Raw genomic sequence first — 21,521 nt, 5'->3', positions numbered from 1 at the left:
TACAATATAAAACCTAAAACAAAATATAGGTTAAATGCCAGGACTTTCTTAAAAAATAAAAAAATTTAAAAAGGGAAAGAAAAACAGCCAAAACTTTCTATGAAACTCAAGAAGTGTCCTTTTATAAATCTTACTGAAATAATTATTCACTCCACAAGCGACACTCCGAGAATAGAAATAATGGAGTTTCTCCAAGTAAAGAACACCAAGCTTTGATAAAATGTACTTTTCAGATCAGGTAAACAAGAGAAATCTAGTAATCCAAAATAATCTCTTTTAAAATAAACAGGCATTGGGCTTCCCTGTTGACGCAGTGGTTGAGAGTCCGCCTGCCGATGCAGGGGACACGGGTTCGTGCCCCGGTCCGGAAGGATCCCACATGCCGCGGAGCGGCTGGGCCCGTGCACCATGGCCGCTGAGCCTGCATGTCCGGAGCCTGTGCTCCGCAACGGGAGAGGCCACAACGGTGAGAGGCCCGCGTACCACAATCAATCAATCAATAAATAAATAAATAAACAGGCATTAAATGGCTCTCTGAAAGAAGGAAATTTATCTTTAAAGAGAACACCTGGATAAAAGCTACAACTCTGCCTTCTATGAATCGTTGAATACATCGGGGGCCATTCCCTCAAAAAAATTTTATATCTATGTATTTATATCTATATTGATATAAGTATATAACTGTAAGTTATTCAGAAGCACTCTAGCTGCACTATTAAAAGCCACCATCTGCTTCAGGGGCTGCACATCGTGCACGCACATACAAGTACAGTGAAGATACAGTGAGCATGATGACTCAAGAATACACCCACCTTCCTGTATCCACAGCATCTTAATCACTCTGAAGATTACCCAAGGACACCTTCAGGCTTTTCAAAAGTACCTTCAGGCTCCGGTGAGAAAGATTCAGCAACAGGGCTCACCAAAGATGAATATACAAACATATATGAACATAAGTTAAACTGCCTCTCTATCTAAACACCAGAGTTAAATATTATCATATTTCTTATTTGTCAGTGAATTGAGGCTATGATTTCATGAACTTAAGCAGGTGATATAAGCTAACTCAGGAGCCATGAGAGAAGTTTTATTTATAATAGAGTCCTATACAATTTACAAAGATAAACTTTTTTTTTTTTGATGAGCTACAGAATCTCTCGTGACAAAAGCATTACAAGTGGCTAATAGCCTTATTTAATAATGTTAATGCGAGATAAAGCTGTGGTGGAAAGGAATGAGCCTGGCACCAGGAGTTAAGAAACACAGAATTAGGGCTTCCCTGGTGGCGCAGTGGTTGAGAGTCCGCCTGCCAATGCAGGGGTCACAGGTTTGAGCTCTGGTCTGGGAAGATCCCACATGCCGCGGAGCACCTAGCCCCGTGGGCCACAATTACTGAGCCTGCGCGTCTGGAGCCTGTGCTCCGCAACAAGAGAGGCTGCGATAGTGAGAGGCCCATGCACCGCGATGAGGAGTGGCCCCCACTTGCCGCAACTAGAGAAAGCCCTCGCACAGAAACGAAGACCCAACACAGCCAAAGTAAAATAAAATAAATAAATAAATAAGGCAAAATTCCTTTTAAAAAAAAAAAGAAACATGGAATTAAATTCTGGCTCAGCCAGTTATTAGATCTTTGTGGCTCTGGGCAATTATCAAATAGTCTGAATTTCAATTTTCTTTTAAAAATATTAAAGGTTAAAGTATTAAAATCAAGTAAATCTTTTTCTTTTTTACATCTTTATTAGAGTATAACTGCCCTACAATGGTGTGTTAGCTTCTGCTATCAAGTAAATCTTAAAATAATACATGACATCAAAATACATTTGATGTCAAGCATTATAAAATATATTAACTTGAATATGGATGTATCTCATTTTCTCCTTCCAGCCTCTAAGCATTGACACATGCCTTGCTCTCTGCTTGCTGGTCCTTCTTTCTCTTACCCCTGCCCCTCACATCCACAATCCTCATCTGGGCAACTTTTTCTCAACTTTCAGATTCTGTCTCAAAGAAAGTCATTGACAAAGGCCTTCCCTGATGTCTCTGACAAATCTCAGTCCACTTTAGATGTTTTTGTTAAAATCTGCCAAACTTCTCCTTGAAGAGACTTACATGGTTTATAATTATTTTCATTTGTGTCATAATCGATTGATGCATGATAGCCTACTCAACAAAGCTGCTTTTCCTCTAAATATTCACACGGCTGATGTCGTCATTTTTTTAAGGTTTCAGCTCAGTTGTCACGTTCTCAAAGAGGCCTTCCAGATAATCTTAACTAAAATATCAATCCCTGTCATTTTGTGTATTTATTTTTATTCATAACACATACCATGACTTGATACTACATTTTCAACATCTTCCTATATGATGTGCCTAATATACCTCAGTGTTAAGCTATATATGGGCAGAGTCTTTGTATTTTACTAACCACTGTATCTCCACAATCTAGAACAGTGGAATATATAGGGACTCAGTCAATTTTCAATGAATGTAATATACATTGAGCACTTGTACTTGTTTTGCCAGTATTCACTAAAGATATGTACTGATACATCATAATCCCTCACAATTCTTCTGGTAGCCTTAGTATCCCAGAATACTGAGGACCTCTTAGAAAGTGTAATTTTCTAAGATTCCATAGGGGGCCAGAATTAGTGAACAGCCACAACTGGGTTTTGATACCGGTAAAATTTACGGGTATACACGGGGATAGAAACTTTGACCTTGACATAATTGCTACAATGCTTTGAAAAACTAAAGTATCTAGAGAACTATTGTAAACAGGAAAAATCAATCTAAAGTTAAAATGCAAACTAGATGATGGCAATATGGAATAAAGTATTTTATATGTTTAGCCCTATTAGAGCTTTTAAAAATAGATTCCCTTCGACAGAAATCATTTGTTGAAAACTTGCCTGACAAACTATACAACTATAAACTTGCCTGACAAACTATACAACTACAGTCTTAATTTGACCTTAAGACATTTTCAGAACTTTTATAATGATATGGTTTTATAGTGACTTGAGATGAAGAGTACTTGATTTAAAAATCGATCCAAATATCTACAAAAGTTGCATTTGTTCTAATGAAGTGATGTCATTTCATAAAGTGAAAGCAATTTTACTTTACCTCTTACAATAAGTTGAGCAAAATTGGACACACCAGAACCTCGTTCTGACTGAGTTACACAGCGATACAAATCCTGGTCGGTTTTTGTCACTTCTTGCAATCTAAAGGAAGCAGCAAATCTTCTGTGATTGATGTTCTTAGTCTGGGCTACTGGTATATCTTCTCCATTTCGCCTCTGTAAACAGAAACCAATCTTTAAAAAACAGGTTCTTAACATTTCCAGAAATCTAAAGCATCTTGGCAATGAACATCTGTGATGTTATTCTTGTTTGTTAAATTAGGCGGAAAATATCTGTGTAGCCCCACAAATTTTTACCATTGTCTTTCAATCAGTTAAAGTGTGTAAGTAAACACTGCTATCCTTTAAGGGGTGAAGTGCTGAAACTATATAATGGTAATCTCAGTTTTCCATAAAATTGTTATTAGCCCAGAGTATATGAATTAGCAGGACAGTTAATGGCCCTTTGGCAAATGATCCACTGCCCCCTCCCTTCTGCCAGACTCCCTATATATAAAGTCTTCTTTTCGCCCTTATACTATACTGCATGTGCTTAATAGGCTTGTCCCCTTCAGGAGACTGAGACCATGCCCAATGCATCTATTCTAAATGTGTAGCATGCGATCGTGACTATAAAATACTAATGAATAATTTATAGTCAAACCAAAATCTGTACTCTTTGCAAATTTTTATCTCTTTGGCATTAATGACAGCCAACTTATACCATTTAAAAGAAATAATCAAAGGAACCTAAAAGTTAAAAGCATATCTGTCAACTTTTAAAATAAACTATTGGAAAAACATATTTACAGTATCAGGGTGCCTCACACAAGACCATAAAGGAAATGGTTGAAATATTCAAATATAATAAAATTTCTAACTTCTATATGTTGAAAGACATCATAAATAAAGTGAAAAAAGCAAGCCACAAACTGTAATAAGATATTTGTCATGAAAATAATCATCAAAAGATAAATAGCCAGGTTATGTAAAATTCATCTACAGTTCAATAAGAAAAAAGACAAACCACCCTATCAAAAAATGGACAGGCTATAAAAAGAGAATATGTGTATGTCTAATAACCATGAAAAGAGATCCTCAACCTAAATTTAAAAATTCTTTATGTCAAAGATAGCACAAAGGGCAAAGAAAAGCTACAACTATGAGAGAGAATTGGTCATGAGCCTCATCCTAACTTCTTGTTGGTAAAATGCTAAGTATTCCTGGTACCCTTTCACACTACTTGAAATATCATTTCATCACTAGATATGGAAAACAGAACCGTAAAATTACTAGAATTGTAAATGGTTACAGTCATTTTAGAAAATAATTTGCTACTATCTAGTAAAGTTGAAGATGCCTAAAACTTAGGACCCAACAGTTCCACTTCTACATTTCTATGTTTGGATCACTCTTCTATGTGTGATCACACAGATATGTACAAGAATGTTGAACTCAGAATCGTTTGTAATAGTTAAGTATGGGAAAGATCCACATATTCCTGAGTGGTGGATAAATAAACTGAGATTTATCCATTCAGTAAAATTCAATGTGGCAGTTAAACTAAGCAAACTAAAACCAGTAGGGTCCTGGTAAAAAAAAAAGTTGAACATCTCCTGCATTCCACTGAAATACATGTTTAAATCTAAAAAAAAAAAAAAAAAAAAAAATCCTTAACAAAAATTAAGATAGGAGACAAAAATGAAAAATGTCAACTTCTATTAAATTAGAGTGGTGGGTATGTTAGTGGTCAATTTATCTTTTTTTATAATTGTTTTTGTATGTTTGAAACACTTTGCATTTTTTTAAACAGGTAAATAATAAAGGAATCACCCTATTACTTTAATAATTTTTAAAATCCTAAAATCCACTGTACCTTTAACACTCTTCTCCATATCTGAAATGATATATATGTGCAAATTATGTTATACATATGCATATGTGCCTGAATATGCATATATACCTAAGGATAAAAAAGTCCCAATTTTGACTAAAGTCAAAATTTTTCACTCATTCAGTGTTTTGTTGACTCTTCTTTCCTGACCCACATATTCCATGATTTTTGCACCAAGATCCCCTGCTCATTCCCTTGAATAATAATAAAGAGAAAAAGCAGCTTATACTCAAAAGCCCTAAAATATAAATCCATAAAATCTAGCCTAAATTCTCTTTCCCTATAAACCACATGAACAAACAAACAAACAAAAATTTTACACATAAGAATCTCAAACAGCATGTTTTTCAATTATCATATCATTTGATACCATCTTTCTAATTGGAAGGCAGACCATGACTCAGCACTGTTTAGACAGGTACATGCCCTCACCTCATCCTCCCCTAATTTACCCCTCCAGTGGTACTCTCCATCTTCCATCACCTTTCTCAGTTCTTCTTTTGGCAAGACCAGCCAACTCCTGCTGCCCACCTTGTCTTCTAAATCATCTTGCTTGTGCACACACAACACTCACGTCTTTTAACACCATGTCTTTTTCAAAAATCTGTCTTCTCTTGTGAAGAGTTACTAAGTACCTTTAATGTTTCCCTCTGAATAATTATTATTTCATCTTTCCATCTTAATTGACATTCATCTCACCATAACACTTTCCTCCAAACTTTTCTCAAAGGAGGGCACATTTTCTTCTACTTTCTTACCCTTTATCCTGGTTCCTCACTTGCAGGCCACTCTTTCACTATCCCACTCAACAGCCTCTCAACTTCCAGAGTTCCCAGCTTGCCCAAAGAGCCTTCCAGTCAGTTATTTATCAGGTCAGATTATCCTTTCCACCATAGTTCTGTGAATATTCTCAGTGATCCCAAAACTCACTCTGGCCTCAGTGATGCCCAACAGCCTTCGTTACTACCTTGTCCCTACGCTAAGATAGTTTTCTCAGTCTGAATCACAATTGCCCGGGACATTGTCTCCTATTCTTTCAATCTTCCGCATTGTCAGTGAGACCTTACTTTCTGACCCTTTACTTTTACAAGCAGCCACTTCAGAGATTTTCACTAGCCTGAAAGAATTCTGGACTTTTAAAAACTTTCCATTGTTATACACTGCCAATGCAGGATATACACTATTTCTATGCAACAATTACAAGACCACTACTGACTTTTGCTGCAATCAGTCATTTGCTCTCATGAAAAATCTGAATTACCCAACAAGGGAGACCAAAAGCTCTTAGATATTCCTAGTTGATGCCCACAGTGCCACGAGCTATGAAATCTAACAACGTCCTCTCTGCCTCAACCTCACATTTCATCAACTTATACATACTCTTCACTTTCCATTCCCACTGAAATTACCACGAATAGTGTCTCAAAAACTCAAAGATCATCATAAAAATGTAATCACCAGCATTTCTATCTTGAATCTCTTCTACAATATATTCTATACATGTCCTTTTACCTTTTTGTGTACTGAAATCATCCTGAAGGTAGGGCTTCAAATTTTGTATTTTTTCTTCCACAGCATCATATATGTAGTATGTTATCATTATTTAGTGGGTACTCAACTTCTTTGTTAAAATGGACTAAAATCGCTGGTATTTTTAGAGACAAAAGTCATGTAAAACTTCCTTAGTTTTTCATAAATTTGTATAACAAAATATCTAAAAATCATTAATTAAAATTAGTAATAAAAGGAAGCTACAAAAATACAGAACCTCAAGGACATCTAGAGATCATTTATGCCAAGCTCTTTCTGAACTCAGAGATGTTGAGGACCATCAGGAGATCACAAAGTTGATTACATTGTGTTTGTATTTGTGTGTATTACTATACTAACATAACTATATATGCTTATATAGGATACACATTGTTTCTATAATTAATGAGCATAGTACACTTAGGTGCTATTTATCTCTTGAAATAAAATAACAATAAAAATAATTATAGAGTCATAATATTCAGATTTTTCTTCAAAAATCATTTAATAAGCATCTCCATGTACCTCATATTATATTAGCTATTACCTTGGTTCTGTCACTGTTCTCTATTACAAACCTTCTGTGATAGTCATTTCCATTTAAAGATTATAAAATCAGAATTCAGAAAGATTAAAAATGTGATACACAGCCTGTTAGTAGCAGGATTAAAACTCAAAACTAGGTTTAAAGACACAAAATCCAGTAGTATTTCCTCTAAAATAAACCAAAGCTGCTTTTTGTTTCATTCGTATCATAGGTACAGTCCAGTGAGTTGATTATTTGTTGTTGAGCCTTGATCAATGCATTGTATCAATGAGAAATGTAATCTACTATATTAGACATTGCTTTATTTACTTCATTTGCTTTATTTACTTTCAGTAAAGCATTACATTTCAAAGTAGCAATTCATGATATGTATATTTCAGAAGTCAAAAATAATAACTTTTTCTTTTATAATCCAAACTAATAGGTCTTTGCCTGTCTACAAGCTATCAATTTAGCAGAGTAGGCAGGGCTATGGAAGAAGGAAATAAGAAGTAATGGTAAATTTATCTCTTATACAGCAGTGTTTGCATATAGTTTTCTACCTTATATTCTTCAGTTCCGGGCTCTTTATCCTGCTTTGAGATTTTTATGTGATTCTCCATTTCAAAATCCCCAACCCTGAGAAATACTAAGAAATGAACCACAAAATTATATGATCCAAGGATTATAACCTAGCACTTTGTTTTTTCATTCCTCTCCCTTCCTCCCCAGATCCTTGTCATGCTTTCTTATTTATTCTGTCTCCAGTACAGGTTGCTGAGACTCGTCACTTACCAAGTAACTCTAGGCAAGTCACTGGAATTACTATTATGACTCCACTAGTAAACTAAGTAAGCTTCATCATGCAGGGTGCATGCAGTATTTATTTGACAAGTTCAGTTCCTGGCATAAAGTAGTATAGTGGTAATATTGGTTAATTCACAGTATCTATAATAAATTGTAGCATTAGGATCACCTGTCAGATTGTTACAAATGCAAAGTCTAGAGATCGCTCTAGATCTACTGAATCAAAATCTGCATTTACAAGATCCCTCGGTGATGCATCAAGATAGTTCAGCTTGAGACACTGGTTGAAAACATGATGGAGGTCCTGTTCCCATGAAAAGCTGACAGGTCTAAAAATGGGTGTGATTCTCGCCAATGAGAAATAATAGGAATAAGCCAAGTCATTTCCAGAAAGGTTTCCTCACTTCTAGAGAAAACACAGTGGGTCCTCTTTTCTTCTTCTCAATGTCGCGACTAAAATGCTGAGGACCGCACATTGAGGAGAAAGACAGGATCAGGTTCTTGATCACGTCTCTAAAACGGTGTCGGCAGCTACGCACCTGAGTCTGCCCACTCTCCCCCTGAGAGTGTACTACCACTTAATAAACCCTTACTTTGTGCTCTTGAGAAAAATTTAAAGTTGAAATAAAATAAAATGGTGTCAACAGCTCTTAGAGCCCCCCTATTTCTGGACTTCCTGTTAAGTGATGTAATACGTTTGGATTTCTATTACTTACTTTCAACTCGAAATCCTAAAAGCTAATGTGATATGGTTAAAATATGGAACAGTTTATTTCAGCTTCTCTTTTCAAAGCTTGAGGAATAGAATTAATCCAATTTAATTTTAAATTCAATAATGCAGCACTTAGAACCCTTGCAGAGATTATTTCACTCTATTGACTTGAAGAAAAAATTAAATTACATTTATTGCTTTATTTATTCTTCACTGCCTTTCCTGGGCACATAATGATACAGGTCTCCTCCATCCTCTTAGAGTTGGAGAAACTGGAAAGAGACTGTTTTCCTATGTTTGGTATTTAAGTTCCTATTGAATAATATTAAGAGGACCGCATATAATTTGTCAGTACTTGCCCTTTTTCCAAAACTAACGTCTGTAAATTTGCACACTATAATTAAGTAGGGTTGATGTGACTCATACAACAATCCAGCCAAATTAATTCCAAGGACCTGGGGGTTCCTTACTGGGGCTTGTCTGCCATAGGAAATGTTTTTCTTTCTCATAGGTATGATAAAGCTATCATCATCATCATTATTATTGAACAATTAAAGAATTTTAGAAAAATGAAGGATCATGGCAAACTTAAAGGTTTAGAAATTTATAAATTTCTAAAATTAGAAACACTGTTACTATTTTGAGAAAAGCACTCATTTATATCCGTTAGAAATTATTATATTGATTTCAATAGATTAAACCAAAAGAAAATAGCATTCCTCTAGGAGAAATTACCCTAAAATTACAATACTAAGTTCACAACATATTTACTGTACGGCAATGAAAGTACTGAACAAGGCAAATGATATTTGACACAGAAAAAGAAAGAGGAGGCAAATATTGTAATTCTGATATAACATAGGGTAAAAATGTGCTGGCGATAGCAAATTACTAGAATCAGGATAATTAAACAAGTTTCACAAAAACTGTCAGGTATTAAACAAGAAAATGAACTTTGACCGAAGAAGTGAAGGTGTTTTTGCAATATTGGCACAAGGTGAACAATACGAGGAGCCACACAAGAGGGCAGAGTAAGTAGACGGAACTATGGGAGATGATACCTACGTTCTAGTCCTGCAATGACTATTTATTAGCTTCACAGTTTCTCGTCACTTCTCAAATCTCTGCCTTTTCATCTAAAAATGGGGATATCAATTTGTAACAGCTTATTCAAGAGAGATGCTGAGAATATTAGGTGAGACAATTGTGCAAAAGTTCTAACTGCAAATCCTGGTAATAGCAATATTATGAAGATAATAATCAAAACAATATCTAAGTGAATAATATATTTGATAACTGTCATGGTCTTTTAATGTATCAACTTGACTAGGCTACAGTCCCCAGTTATTCAATCAAAACACTAACCTAGGTGTCTCTACTAAGGCATTTTGCAGATGGGATTAAAGTCCATACCCAAATGACATTAAATAAGGGAGAATAGCCTAGATAATCTAGGTGGACTTGATTCAATCAGTTGAAAAGTCTTAAGAATGGATCTGAGGCTTCCCTGAAGCAGAAGAAATTCTACCTGTGAAGAGCAACTTCAGTCTGTGCCTGAATACTCCAGCCTGCCCTCTCGAAGTGCTTGACTACAGACTTCAGACTTGCTCAGCCAGGTTCCACAATAACATAAACCAATTCCTTGCAACAAATCTCTTGAAAAAAAAAATCTATCTATCTATCTATCTATCATCTCTCCTTCTGATCTGCTTTTCATGTTTGAACCCTGACCAACAGAGATGATTTTGTTACCAGAAATGGTTCTGGAGGAAAAGAATTTTAGGGATGAGTTTTCCGATTTGGTTTTGTTCTGGGTTTTCTGGAATTGGTTCTCTAATCTGATTAAAGGTACAAAGAACTCCAGTGTCATTGGTAAAGAAGACAATGCTAGTCCATAGCATGATGTAGTAATAGAGATATGCAAAATATCACCGTTAGATAGATATTCTTGATCAAATACCTATAGAAGTTTAAGTTCTGGGTAACCATGTATTTGCTACCTTGATATAGATTCTTACAAAACTAAAATCTTTAAAGAAATAGAAAAAAAAATCCTTTGACTATCTAGAAAAGCAGGTAGGAGACTTATAAGGAAAAGAAAATTTATTATCAGACTTTGACAGCAAGGCTTATGCCACAAGAAAATGAAGTAACACATTTAAGTTACTCAAGGAAAGAAAATGCAAATGAAGGATTTTATAACCTTCAAAATTGACATAAGAACCAAGGGCACATATAAACTATTATCAACATCCAAGAACTCAGGGAATATTATTTACATGAGCTTATTCCTGTGGAATCTCCCAGAAAATAAGTTTCAAACAACCAAAATTACTAAGACATGACATACATACTGATGATGAACATTAAAAAACATAGCTACACATAGCACTAACACCAAATAAGAGCTAAATGGGAGAGAGTACAATATGCAATGGCTCTATGCTAACAATGGAGATAGGGTACAAGTATTCAAAATAACATGAGATTTTAAAATGAGTGATTATGGGATATTGTAATTGTCTCTTTCTCTGTGTCATTGAGAACCAAAAATATTAGTGTGGAAAAAAAGATGTAACTGACAAACTGTAATAAAGAAAACATTAAGTGAAAAACTTTAGGCTTGAATTTGAAATAACAATATAAACTAATAGTTATTTTACCTTTAAATATATATGTATATTTTTCTTAGTTCTGTTCACTGAAAAGATCTAGCAATGAATACCCCTCAGCATTCACATAATGGTCCTGAAATATAATTTCTCAAAATTGTAAAACAGGGCACCAGGTCTGAAAGAGAAAATGTGCAAGATGACACTGACATCAGATAGCAATACAAGAAAGCTATCAAAGATTACTGAAGTTATATCAAATGGACACTGGAGCCAACCTGGGATGATTTGAGTCTTAAAAATAGTATTAACTGCAATGAATTGAAGTCTATTAAATATGCCTAAATCCATAAGTTCTTGATATTAAAAAAAAGAGGAAGAAGAATCAGTCACCTTTGGAGGATGACAGGAACCAACTAATTATATTAAAAACCAATAATTAAAGCAAAGATTTGAGAAGTTACCATGCCCTTCCTAAAATGAACTATGACACTGGGTAGCCAGATAGGAGATGATGATAAGTGTGTCTTCATTAATTAAACAAAATACAAAAGAAATAATAAAATTAGAATATCACAATTTACAACCACCAGGAATGAATATAGGCATTAAGCATCAATTGGTATCAGAATCACAAAAAGAAACAGGAGACATTTTGTGCCTCTGGTAATCACACCATGCACCCCCTCTAGCACTGCCACAGGATCAAACTTGACTCCAGATCTGGCTGCCAATTTTCAGGAAACTCAAAGGAACATGTTGAACTGAAGAGGACATTTGTATGCAATCAGTAAAATGCAGACTGTGTGAAAACTACAAGTCAAATGGCCTGGGTTCCTCAACAGACAAATTGTGACAAACACAAGAGAGGACAAACACACAGATTAAAGGGATTCTAAAAGACATATTTTTAAAAATAGACAAGACTAATCTATAGTATCTAAGGAGACTAAATATATGTAAGTGGAAAAAATACAAGGGCTGAAAGTCATGATAATTATTATTTGTAGGGGTAGGCTACAACTTATCATTTGTAGAGAGATGGCTCATTTGTGTCTGGGATGGACCACTTGGAAAGAGCCTCTACGATGACTGGCAAAGCCTTTCTCTTGACCTGTGTGGTGGGTATCATAAAAATTCATTGAGTCATAGTTTTTCATTTTTGTGAGGCTTTCTCTATGTTTTATTTTCAAATAAAAGAATTTTATAAATATAGTATCTTTAAATCAGACTGCTTTTCATAAAGCAGAAACCCAGCCCACTGCCAGAGCCCCATGTTGTAACACTGATCACAGGAGCTCAATGGAAAGTTGTAAAGTGCTTGACGTGACCTGAAAAACACTGAAAGGGCAGCTCTGAGAACAGTAGGAGAGTGCATTATTCTTGTACAGAAAAAGCAGTAAATTGTTATTTATAGATATTGATAAGAAGAAATCCTTCAGCTTCTATGACTGCCAGGCCTTTCGAGTCATGTTCCAGGGATACATAAAGAAGATAAAGACTATTCCACACATCATTCATTTATGGTCAATTATGTAATCTCTAGACAACAAACTCAGAGTTTATGAATTATTGAAGAAGGAAAAGAATGCATCGTATCTTTAAGGCACTGAGCTGTTTATGGTAGAAAGCCACACAAAGCCAACCAAAATGACCTCAGGAATATTTGGAAGTTCTAAAACTTAAATATGATTAAACTTTCTGATGCTCATTGTTATATACATACACACCCAAAATGCCAAGGGTAAAAGATAAACATTACAATCCATGATACTTGGTCAGTGATTTTACTTCAAGACCAATGATTATAATTCTTTACATGAAGCCATGAAGGAAGAATATAATGCCATGAACTCGAATAAACCAAGGTCCTCAGGAAAAGCAGGACTGATACGAGTGATAGCCATTAGCTACCAAATAGAACATGGTCTCTTAAGTGGAGCAGAGTTAATTGTAAATCAGCATATACACAAAAAAAAAAAAATCACTAATGCTTAAACAGGATAAACAGAGAAAATTAGAATTAAGTAGCAGGCTAGTGTTCATCTATCAGTTTACAAGGAGTCAGGAAAGCACAACAGACATGGTTAATACTCTTCTCTGACACGGGTCCTGTTCTGTGAGCCACAAGATACAGAAGGCAAGGCTGAAAGCACCAACAGCCTTCCCACAGATGAATTCTCCTAAGTGAAATCGGGAACACCCAGAGGTTTCTAATTTGGCCACAAGCTTCAAACTGTCTTGGTAAAATTTTTTTAAGGCTAAAGAGTCAAAAGGAATGGGAATGTCTCCTCATTTTTCACTCCTATTTAGGAAAACTCATACGCAATTATCAAGGCAGAAGGGGCAAAAAGTAAACAAATGCGTTGAGCAGGTAAATTAGTTCCCAGACAGAAAATGAGAAAACAAATTCACAGACTGGCTGTAAAAAATAAACGTTTGAGGAAATTTTAAAAGCCATCTTTATTATTTCACTCTTCCAAATTCTTTCACCTGGTACCAACCAGACCCAAACTCTGTGTCTGCTTTCATTGGTCCCTCTCCTCCCCTCCTCACATTTTTTCCAAATCCACCGGCACTGTCCAATCCTAGGCCTTCACTACTTGATGTCTGTGCTGCCAGCAGTAGCTTCTTTCTTGCTTTTGTCTCCATCATGGCCTAGTCCCAACCCTCCCATAAACTATATTTACCTCAACTTCCCATTGTGAACCTTACACTTCGAGAAGATTCTTCTCTTGATGTTCCTACCCCACCAGCACACACATACACTAAACCGCAGTGATAACCATGCCCACTTAATCCTTGCTTATCCAAGTCCTATATGTCCTTCAAAGACTCTATCAAATCTTCTTTAATGATTTCACCAAACACTTCAGTCTGTGATGCTCTCTCTCAACTCTGAAAAAGCACTGGGCTTAGATTCCATATGATCTTTTCTCATTCGGTTATACAAGCATCTCTCAGGGCTGAAAGGATCTTAAAAAAGCATTCAGCCTCATGCTTAAATGTCCTCTACATCTCTAGCAAGTACTTAACCAGATTATGCTTGGACACTTCCCCTAATTTTACTACCTCCTACAGTAGCTCATTCTAGGTTTCAACAGCCCTACAATTACAAAGGTCTTCCTCATAATCAGCTATATCTCTCACCAAATAGCTTCAGCCACTAGTTATTATTGTACTTTACTATCTATAAAAAACAAACTAAATCCCTCCTGTATATTCCCAATATTCTAAGATTTTAAGAAACTTATCCAGTCTCCCACAAATCTCAAGATATATTTATACGATGTACCTTTAGCCATTCTGACATCACTTCTTCAACTTTACCAAATGTCCTAGTAATTATATGCTGCCTTTTGTTATTCTAATATTTCAGATATGTGTCAGCCACTCTTAGGGCCAATCTCGAAAATGTCAGAACTTTCACCAAGTCTAGACATTAGGACAATTTCACATTATCTCATTCCTTTCTCTCCCCACCCCCATGGTATCCAATGTGAGCTGATCATACATTAAATGTTTAATCAGTTTGGCTTTGAAATAGTCCTCTCAAATTATTTCTCAATGAATTGCCCACTGTAAACTGCATGTTTCTAGGCATAGACTAATTCCCTCCAACATTTTCCCTTCATTATAATAAATGGAAAATTACCAGATTTTTTTTTCTCAAAAAGAAATAGTTTCAGGGATAGTAAAATCTCTTGTGGAAATTAAACATGATACAAGGTTCCAGGCACTTCATATGACGGTATAAATAGATACAGGAAAATACTATAGCATGGCAGCATCAAAAAGAGCTTTGTGAGCAATGACTAGTTGGCCTTTGAAACATTGTGGTGATATATTTCACCAGATAAAATTTTTGTACTTTCAAATTATTCATTTTTTAAAAAATCATGCTTCTCATTTCCAATGCTACATGACGATGTTCCCATGTAGTATAGGAACAAGGCTATTACATTTGCCTGGATAGATAAAACACTTTATGGCCAGAAGTTTCAGACCAACCATTTTCATTGACCCTCAGCTGGCAACAGCTGGTACTGCAAAAGGTCAGCCTCTCTCTGGTTGTTTTTTAGAGCAATCTGCACCTAATTATACTAATTTTACTCTCAATGTATTGCTTAATTATCTATTGCTCCAGAAGGAATGACATTTCCTTTGGCTGAGAAACTAGCTGTATCACACTATATTAGCAGTGACGAGCCTCACCAAGGGCAAAGTGATGGCTGACTTTCCTGTTTTGGCAGGCCTACTCAGGAGGCACCGTGTCAGCACCTGGGGAGATTACTGAAAGACTGGCCCAACTGCCACAGCTTTGATGGCAATCTGCATAGAATTACCAGTCACACATTAAACAGCCTCATTTCAATTCACCAAAATGAACGGTGCCACCAAATCTCCCCACACAATTCCCTGCTTTCAGTAACTCCACTGTTGAATTTCTCTGTCCAACCCAATGATGCATGCCCACCAAGCTCTGTAATGATGGATGGAGTCATTAGCATTTTAGTTTCTACACTGAACCTGAGGCCAAAGCATATGGTCTGACAGATGTTCCAGCAATGGGCTCTATTTGACTTGTCATGTAGGTGTCCACTTACACTGGACCTTCATGAAAGAATACTAATTTGTAAGTTACAGTCCAACTCCTGTTTCAACTCTTTCACATCCTCGAACGTTATAACGTGTTCTGATAATAGAACACTCAGAACATGCTTTATTCTATATTTCAGTTTACACTGATGATTAAAAATCACCCTTGAACCTAATCAAATGACTTCAAATGGACAAGATGGACAAAAATGCAGGTAATGTTTGTACTAGGCTATCGCCATCTACGGCAGGGGTCCCCAATCCCCGGGCCACGGACTGGTAAGGCTTAGCTCCCCATCGCTCGCATTGCCACCTGAACCATCCCCACCATCGCTCGCATTGCCACCTGAACCGCACCCCCTACATCCGTGGAAAAACTGTCTTCCACAAAACCGGTCCCTGGGGCCAAAAAGGTTGGGGACCGCTGATCTACAGCACGATTAGTACTGCCAGTGATTTGGGTATTTGAAGAAATGTTTCATATACTCACTTTCTTCTCATTCATGGTTTATTAAAGTAAACTATATACAGCAAATTGGATAAATCTTAACTTCTGACAAACGTATATACACCCATAGACCCAAAGCCTCAATAAAGCTTTATGACATTTACCTTACCTCAAAAAGTTTCCCTGCTCACTTCCGGTTCCTAATCACCCCCCAACCCCAGTCAAATACTGTTCTGATTTCTAGCACCATAGATTAGCATCTAGAGAGTCACGCACTCTTTTGTGTCTCTTCTCTTCCAGAAAGCATAACATTGCTGAGCTTTATAAGTCCTGGTATCAGTAGTGCACGCTTTCTAATTTATTGCTGAGTAGTGTGAATGAACCACAAATTGTTTATCCATTTTCCTGTTAACGGACATTTGGGTTCTTTACAATTACTGGTTGTAATGAATAAAAAAGCTGTTATAAACATTCTTCGACAAGTCTTTTTGTGAACACGTGCTTTTATTTCTCTTATGTAACTACTTAGGAGTGGAACTTCTGTGTCATATGTTATTGTTCCCTTATATATTCACTTTTTCCTGCGATCACTTTATCTACTATCCATATTATTGTGTTGAAATAAAAAGGACGTGACTAAAATTTTTAACCCACGAACATATATAACCTATTTTTTTTCTTTCCTGTGAGAAAATTATCTGGTACCTCTCAGGAATATAAACAGACATTTTTATTATTTTATTTCACTATAAATTGAACACTGAAAAACATTAAACATTAAATTGTACATTAAAATCTCACTGATGATCTTATTTCCTATAACCTGGGTTTTATCATAAGCCTTAAGTTATGATCCACAAATTCTCTACCATTGGGGGTTCCTTAGGAACACAAAATGGTATAGTTTTAAAACTTGTTGTAAGCATTATAAAACATCTGTTCATGTGGGGAAAACTGCAAATTGTAAGCTGAAAAAAAAAAGTTGTGTTCATATCTAGAATGCAAGCTACTTCACTGAGCGTTATGAAAGAAAATGAATTTGGAAATTCTCTAGGAGCAACTAAAGACTTTATCCTAACTCCCTTATCCAATATGAACTGCATAACATACTTTTATAAACTACATCCCACAAAACCTCATGATTTCACCAGATTTATAGCTTGCTGACACCAATGGACTTTTTTTTTTTTTACACTAGAGCATGATATATTTTATTGAAGGTATTTCTTTTGGTTGTGCTATATACATTATGCATAATGCTACACCAATGGACTTTTAAAAACATTCATCCATATTGTTTTATGCATCAGTAGTTTGCTCAGCATGTGCAAGGAGGTTAATTTGGCTTATGTATTTTGTCATTGTTTTCTAAATGTCTAGAGTGAATGACCTTCTTTTAAGACTCTCTAATTTTATAATCTGAGATCTTGCAGGAAAGAAAACTCTGTAAAGGGACTTCCCTAGTGGTCCAGTGGTAAGGAGTCTGCCTTCCAATGCAGGGGACGAGGGTTCCATCCCTGGCTGGAGAACTAAGATCCCACATGCCACAGGGCAACTAAGCCCACGCACCACAACTACTGAGCTCACGTGCCGCAAACTACAGAGCCCACGTGCTCTGGAGTCTGCACGCCACAACTAGAGAGAGAAAACCTGCACACCACAACTAGAGAAAAGCCTCTGTGTGGCAACTAAGACCCAATGCAGCCAAAAAGATAAAATTAAATAAATAAATATTAAAAAAACAAAAAGAACACTCCCTAAAGATATAGCAGACCCACTATGATATGTCTTATGGACTATCCCAGATTATCTCAGGTAAGTCACTAAGTGTTTGCTTTTTTATGCTCCATTCTTTAATTTACCTAATTTGTATGTCATTTTAAACAATAAAAATGACTGAAATATCAATTGTAAGCTAAAGACAATAAACAAGTGCGAAGTTATTCTCTAAATGTATTTCTATACATAAATTACTTTGAATGTCATATACTATCAGGTATTCATGGCAGTTGTAGTGTACCATTTTTCATTTAAAATAGAAAATTGGAAGCTTTCTAGTTTTTGCTCTTTTACACCATATTCAAACATTTACCAATTGAAGCTCAATATTATTATATTATATAAATGATTTGGAGGACATAAAAAGTTGATGGCCATTTTTATTACACCTGACCATGGCAGGTGTAACAGCTACTCCATTATTCCATTACTTTTGTAATAGGATGCAAAGACCTTTCATTCTGAGTTACTTCAGAGTACATTCGTTCACAGCAGTCAGCAGAGACTTTAAGCAGTTGTTCTCACAATGATACTTAATTTGAGGAATGATTTTTTTTCCACACAAAACTAATAACTTAAAAATTTTAGGGGGATTCCCTGGTGGCGCAGTGGTTGAGAGTTCGCCTGCCGATGCAGGGGACGAGGGTTCGTGCCCCGGTCCGGGAAGATCCCACATGCCGTGGAGTGGCTGGGCCCGTGAGCCATGGCCGCTGAGCCTGTGCGTCCGGAGCCTGTGCTCTGCAATGGGAGAGACCACAACAGCGAGAGGCCCGTGTACAGCAAAAAAAAAAAAAAAAAAAAAAAAAAAAAAATTTACATTCCTCCATGAAACAAAACAAAGGTGATCAAAGCCATGTTTCAGACCATCAAAAATAATGTAGAGACCTGGTTTAGCATCTTACAGCTGGAAGGGATTTTGGTCTCTACCCACACCTCCTTTAATAGATAAAAAAATCTATGGCCAGGCAAAGTTCAATGAATTCTCTAAGCCAATATAATTAACTGGGTTATAAGAATTAAAGAGTTAGAATTAAGGTTAGAATTAAGAACTGGGCCCCTTGACCTTTAGGAAGTTGTTCTACACCAAGCAAAAATAACTTGACATCTATCTGTGTGTGTTGGCCTGTAGATGCATTGTCGAATCAAGATTCTTCTTCCTTTATTATGTTTCTACTAGTTTCAGCAAAAGATGGATCATTTTTTTTAATCATTGGCCACTTTCTGATTCACTCACTCTATAGATGTACACATATCAATTACATCTATATATCTACACCTTTATCTCTATGTCTCAGTCTTATTTATTTGAAAACAACCCTAAACCAGGCAATTGATAATCTTCAATGTTTCTTAAATATGGAGAAGAATGATTCAAGGGAATAAGTTAAGGTAATTTAAGTGGTATTATTGAAAAAGGCAGAAAAGCTTTTTCATGAATAAGCATGTAAATTGCTGAAGAATTGGGCAATGTCAAAATAGACGAGAAATATATAAATTCACCTTGGAAAATGTAAAGAGAAAGAAGAGGAGAAAAAAGAAAGCAGAACAGAAATTGAACAGAATATTTTTATCTCTCATCTTTATTTAAAAAATGGCAAGAGGAAAATTTTTTAAAACTATAATGAAATGAGCCAATTTACAAAAGCAAGAAACATACAATAAATGAAAAGTATTTTGACTGCAACCCACTCAGACCAGCGGGGCCAGAAAGTCTTTGTTGCCACAAGGCAGCTGGTGTCTAAGTACACAAAACCCTTTTTATTTCAACGTCCCATTAAATCCTGGGGCGTAAACCCAGGGGCAGACTGCAGAGTCTCTGGTTCTCCAAGACAAGACTATATAGGTAACAATAAAAATTAAATGCCAAAAATGTCTCTACCTAAATGACAAACGACTAGCAAAGTAAGTAGAAAATATATCTAAACACATTCTTAATACTATCAGTATATAGGCTGAGAGAGAAAGTAAGAGGGATTCTAACTAGATGTTTAGATGATGAAACAAGTTGTACATTATACAATACACTCTACAGGAAGAATTATCTTATATTTAAATACCTGTAGTGGAAATTAGCATAATCACAGGGAAAAAAGGAGAGAGTACATTTCCTTTTCACGTATTCAGGATGGTATCCTGATATGCACATATTAAATAAATTACAAAAGTAGCTATAATTAGATTTATATGAAATACATCTGTTATAACATCCGATTGGATGTGGGAATTGAATGAAAAAACACATTTATAACACCCAGTACAATATCAGGCATTATACTGGTATGATTTCAATAATCATTGATTATAATTATGATCCCAACTTCCTGAAACCTAATGATGATCCTTGACACTAATTTTCTCTCTCTAAAGATATCATAAAATAAAGCCTGATGTCTATGTTCAAGAAACTAAGCTAATGATTTTCCTTTTTGGTCTCTATTGGCATTCTCAGGAATTTAAAATTCTAACTAATTAAATCCCTTTCCTCATTCTGATGCAAACAGAATTAAATAATAATAATAATAAAGGTGCTCAGAGAATATTATTTCTTACATTCTAGCTTCAAATATTCTGCCCTAGGTCCAGCCTCAAGGCTTTAGTTGCTCTTAGCTCCTCCCACCTCCCCACCCACCTCTGTCCCAGGATTGACAGATATTCTCTGAGGATATGGCACATTCCTTAGTCACTGTTTTCTCACAGATTCTTTTAAAGCTCTTTGTATGCACCATTTACATTTCCCCAACATGTATGCAAAACTGCAATTCATTAAATACACATTTTTTGCGGATTTAATATGTGCAAGGCAAATATCTTGTCCTCAGATCTGTGATTAACCCTTATACACAAAAATCCTGAAAAACAATTTTAGTTGGCTCTCTTCCAATTCACATTTCCAGAAATACTCCCAAAGGTTTCTTAAAATACTTTTGAAAACTTTATCAGAGTATGACAGTTCCTGCTTAAGTACTATGCTCTTGTAAGTTGTTTTCAAAATGTTAAATGAGACATTTTTCATTTTTTTCCTATTTTGAATGGATCTAGAAAAATTGTTTTTACAGTTTGGACATAACATTAGAGAATTATGATTCTCTAAGGAGTTAATGAGTAACTCACCCAAATACTTACTAACTATACACTGTTATATTTTTATTCATATTCCAAAAATGGAAATATCTGAAATGAATCTGCAGCGAATTAAATCAAACCTACACAAAAGACAACCTGTCACACACATATTCCACCCCCCACCCCCACACACACATATACAGGGAAAAAGAATTTGTGATTTTTTAAAAATCAAGTGTACCCTTTAGTTCAGCTGCCAATGCGGCCTTACCTGCAGCCATAACTTGTTATGTACAGCGTCTCTCCCTGTAGCGATACACTGAAATGTAGCATTCTGCCCTGCATTGACCTCTACGTCCCCCAGACGGAGGAAATGAGGAGATTTATCTGTGAAGACAAGAAAAAACTTACTTTTTTCCACATG

The 21,521-nt window shown here is 35.8% G+C and overlaps 1 protein-coding gene across 2 annotated transcripts in view; it reads right to left on the bottom strand.

The window, feature by feature from the left end:
• PTPRK (protein tyrosine phosphatase receptor type K) overlaps positions 1-21,521 on the bottom strand; it is a 570,605-nt gene that overhangs the window by 249,909 nt on the left and 299,175 nt on the right. For both annotated transcript variants that reach the window (XM_082855620.1, XM_082855621.1), the window contains exons 5-6: positions 21,369-21,484; positions 3,130-3,304 (exon numbers count right to left, since the gene is read on the bottom strand). In XM_082855620.1, coding sequence (XP_082711746.1) covers positions 3,130-3,304; positions 21,369-21,484 — 291 coding nt within the window. The remainder of the gene's footprint in view (positions 1-3,129; positions 3,305-21,368; positions 21,485-21,521) is intronic.

This window comes from Leucopleurus acutus, assembly GCF_964270905.1.
Source record: "Leucopleurus acutus genome assembly, chromosome: 15".
Classification (NCBI taxonomy): domain Eukaryota; kingdom Metazoa; phylum Chordata; class Mammalia; order Artiodactyla; family Delphinidae; genus Leucopleurus; species Leucopleurus acutus.
Note: the sequence above shows the minus strand (reverse complement) of the source record. Positions and strands in the feature narration are given on the sequence as shown.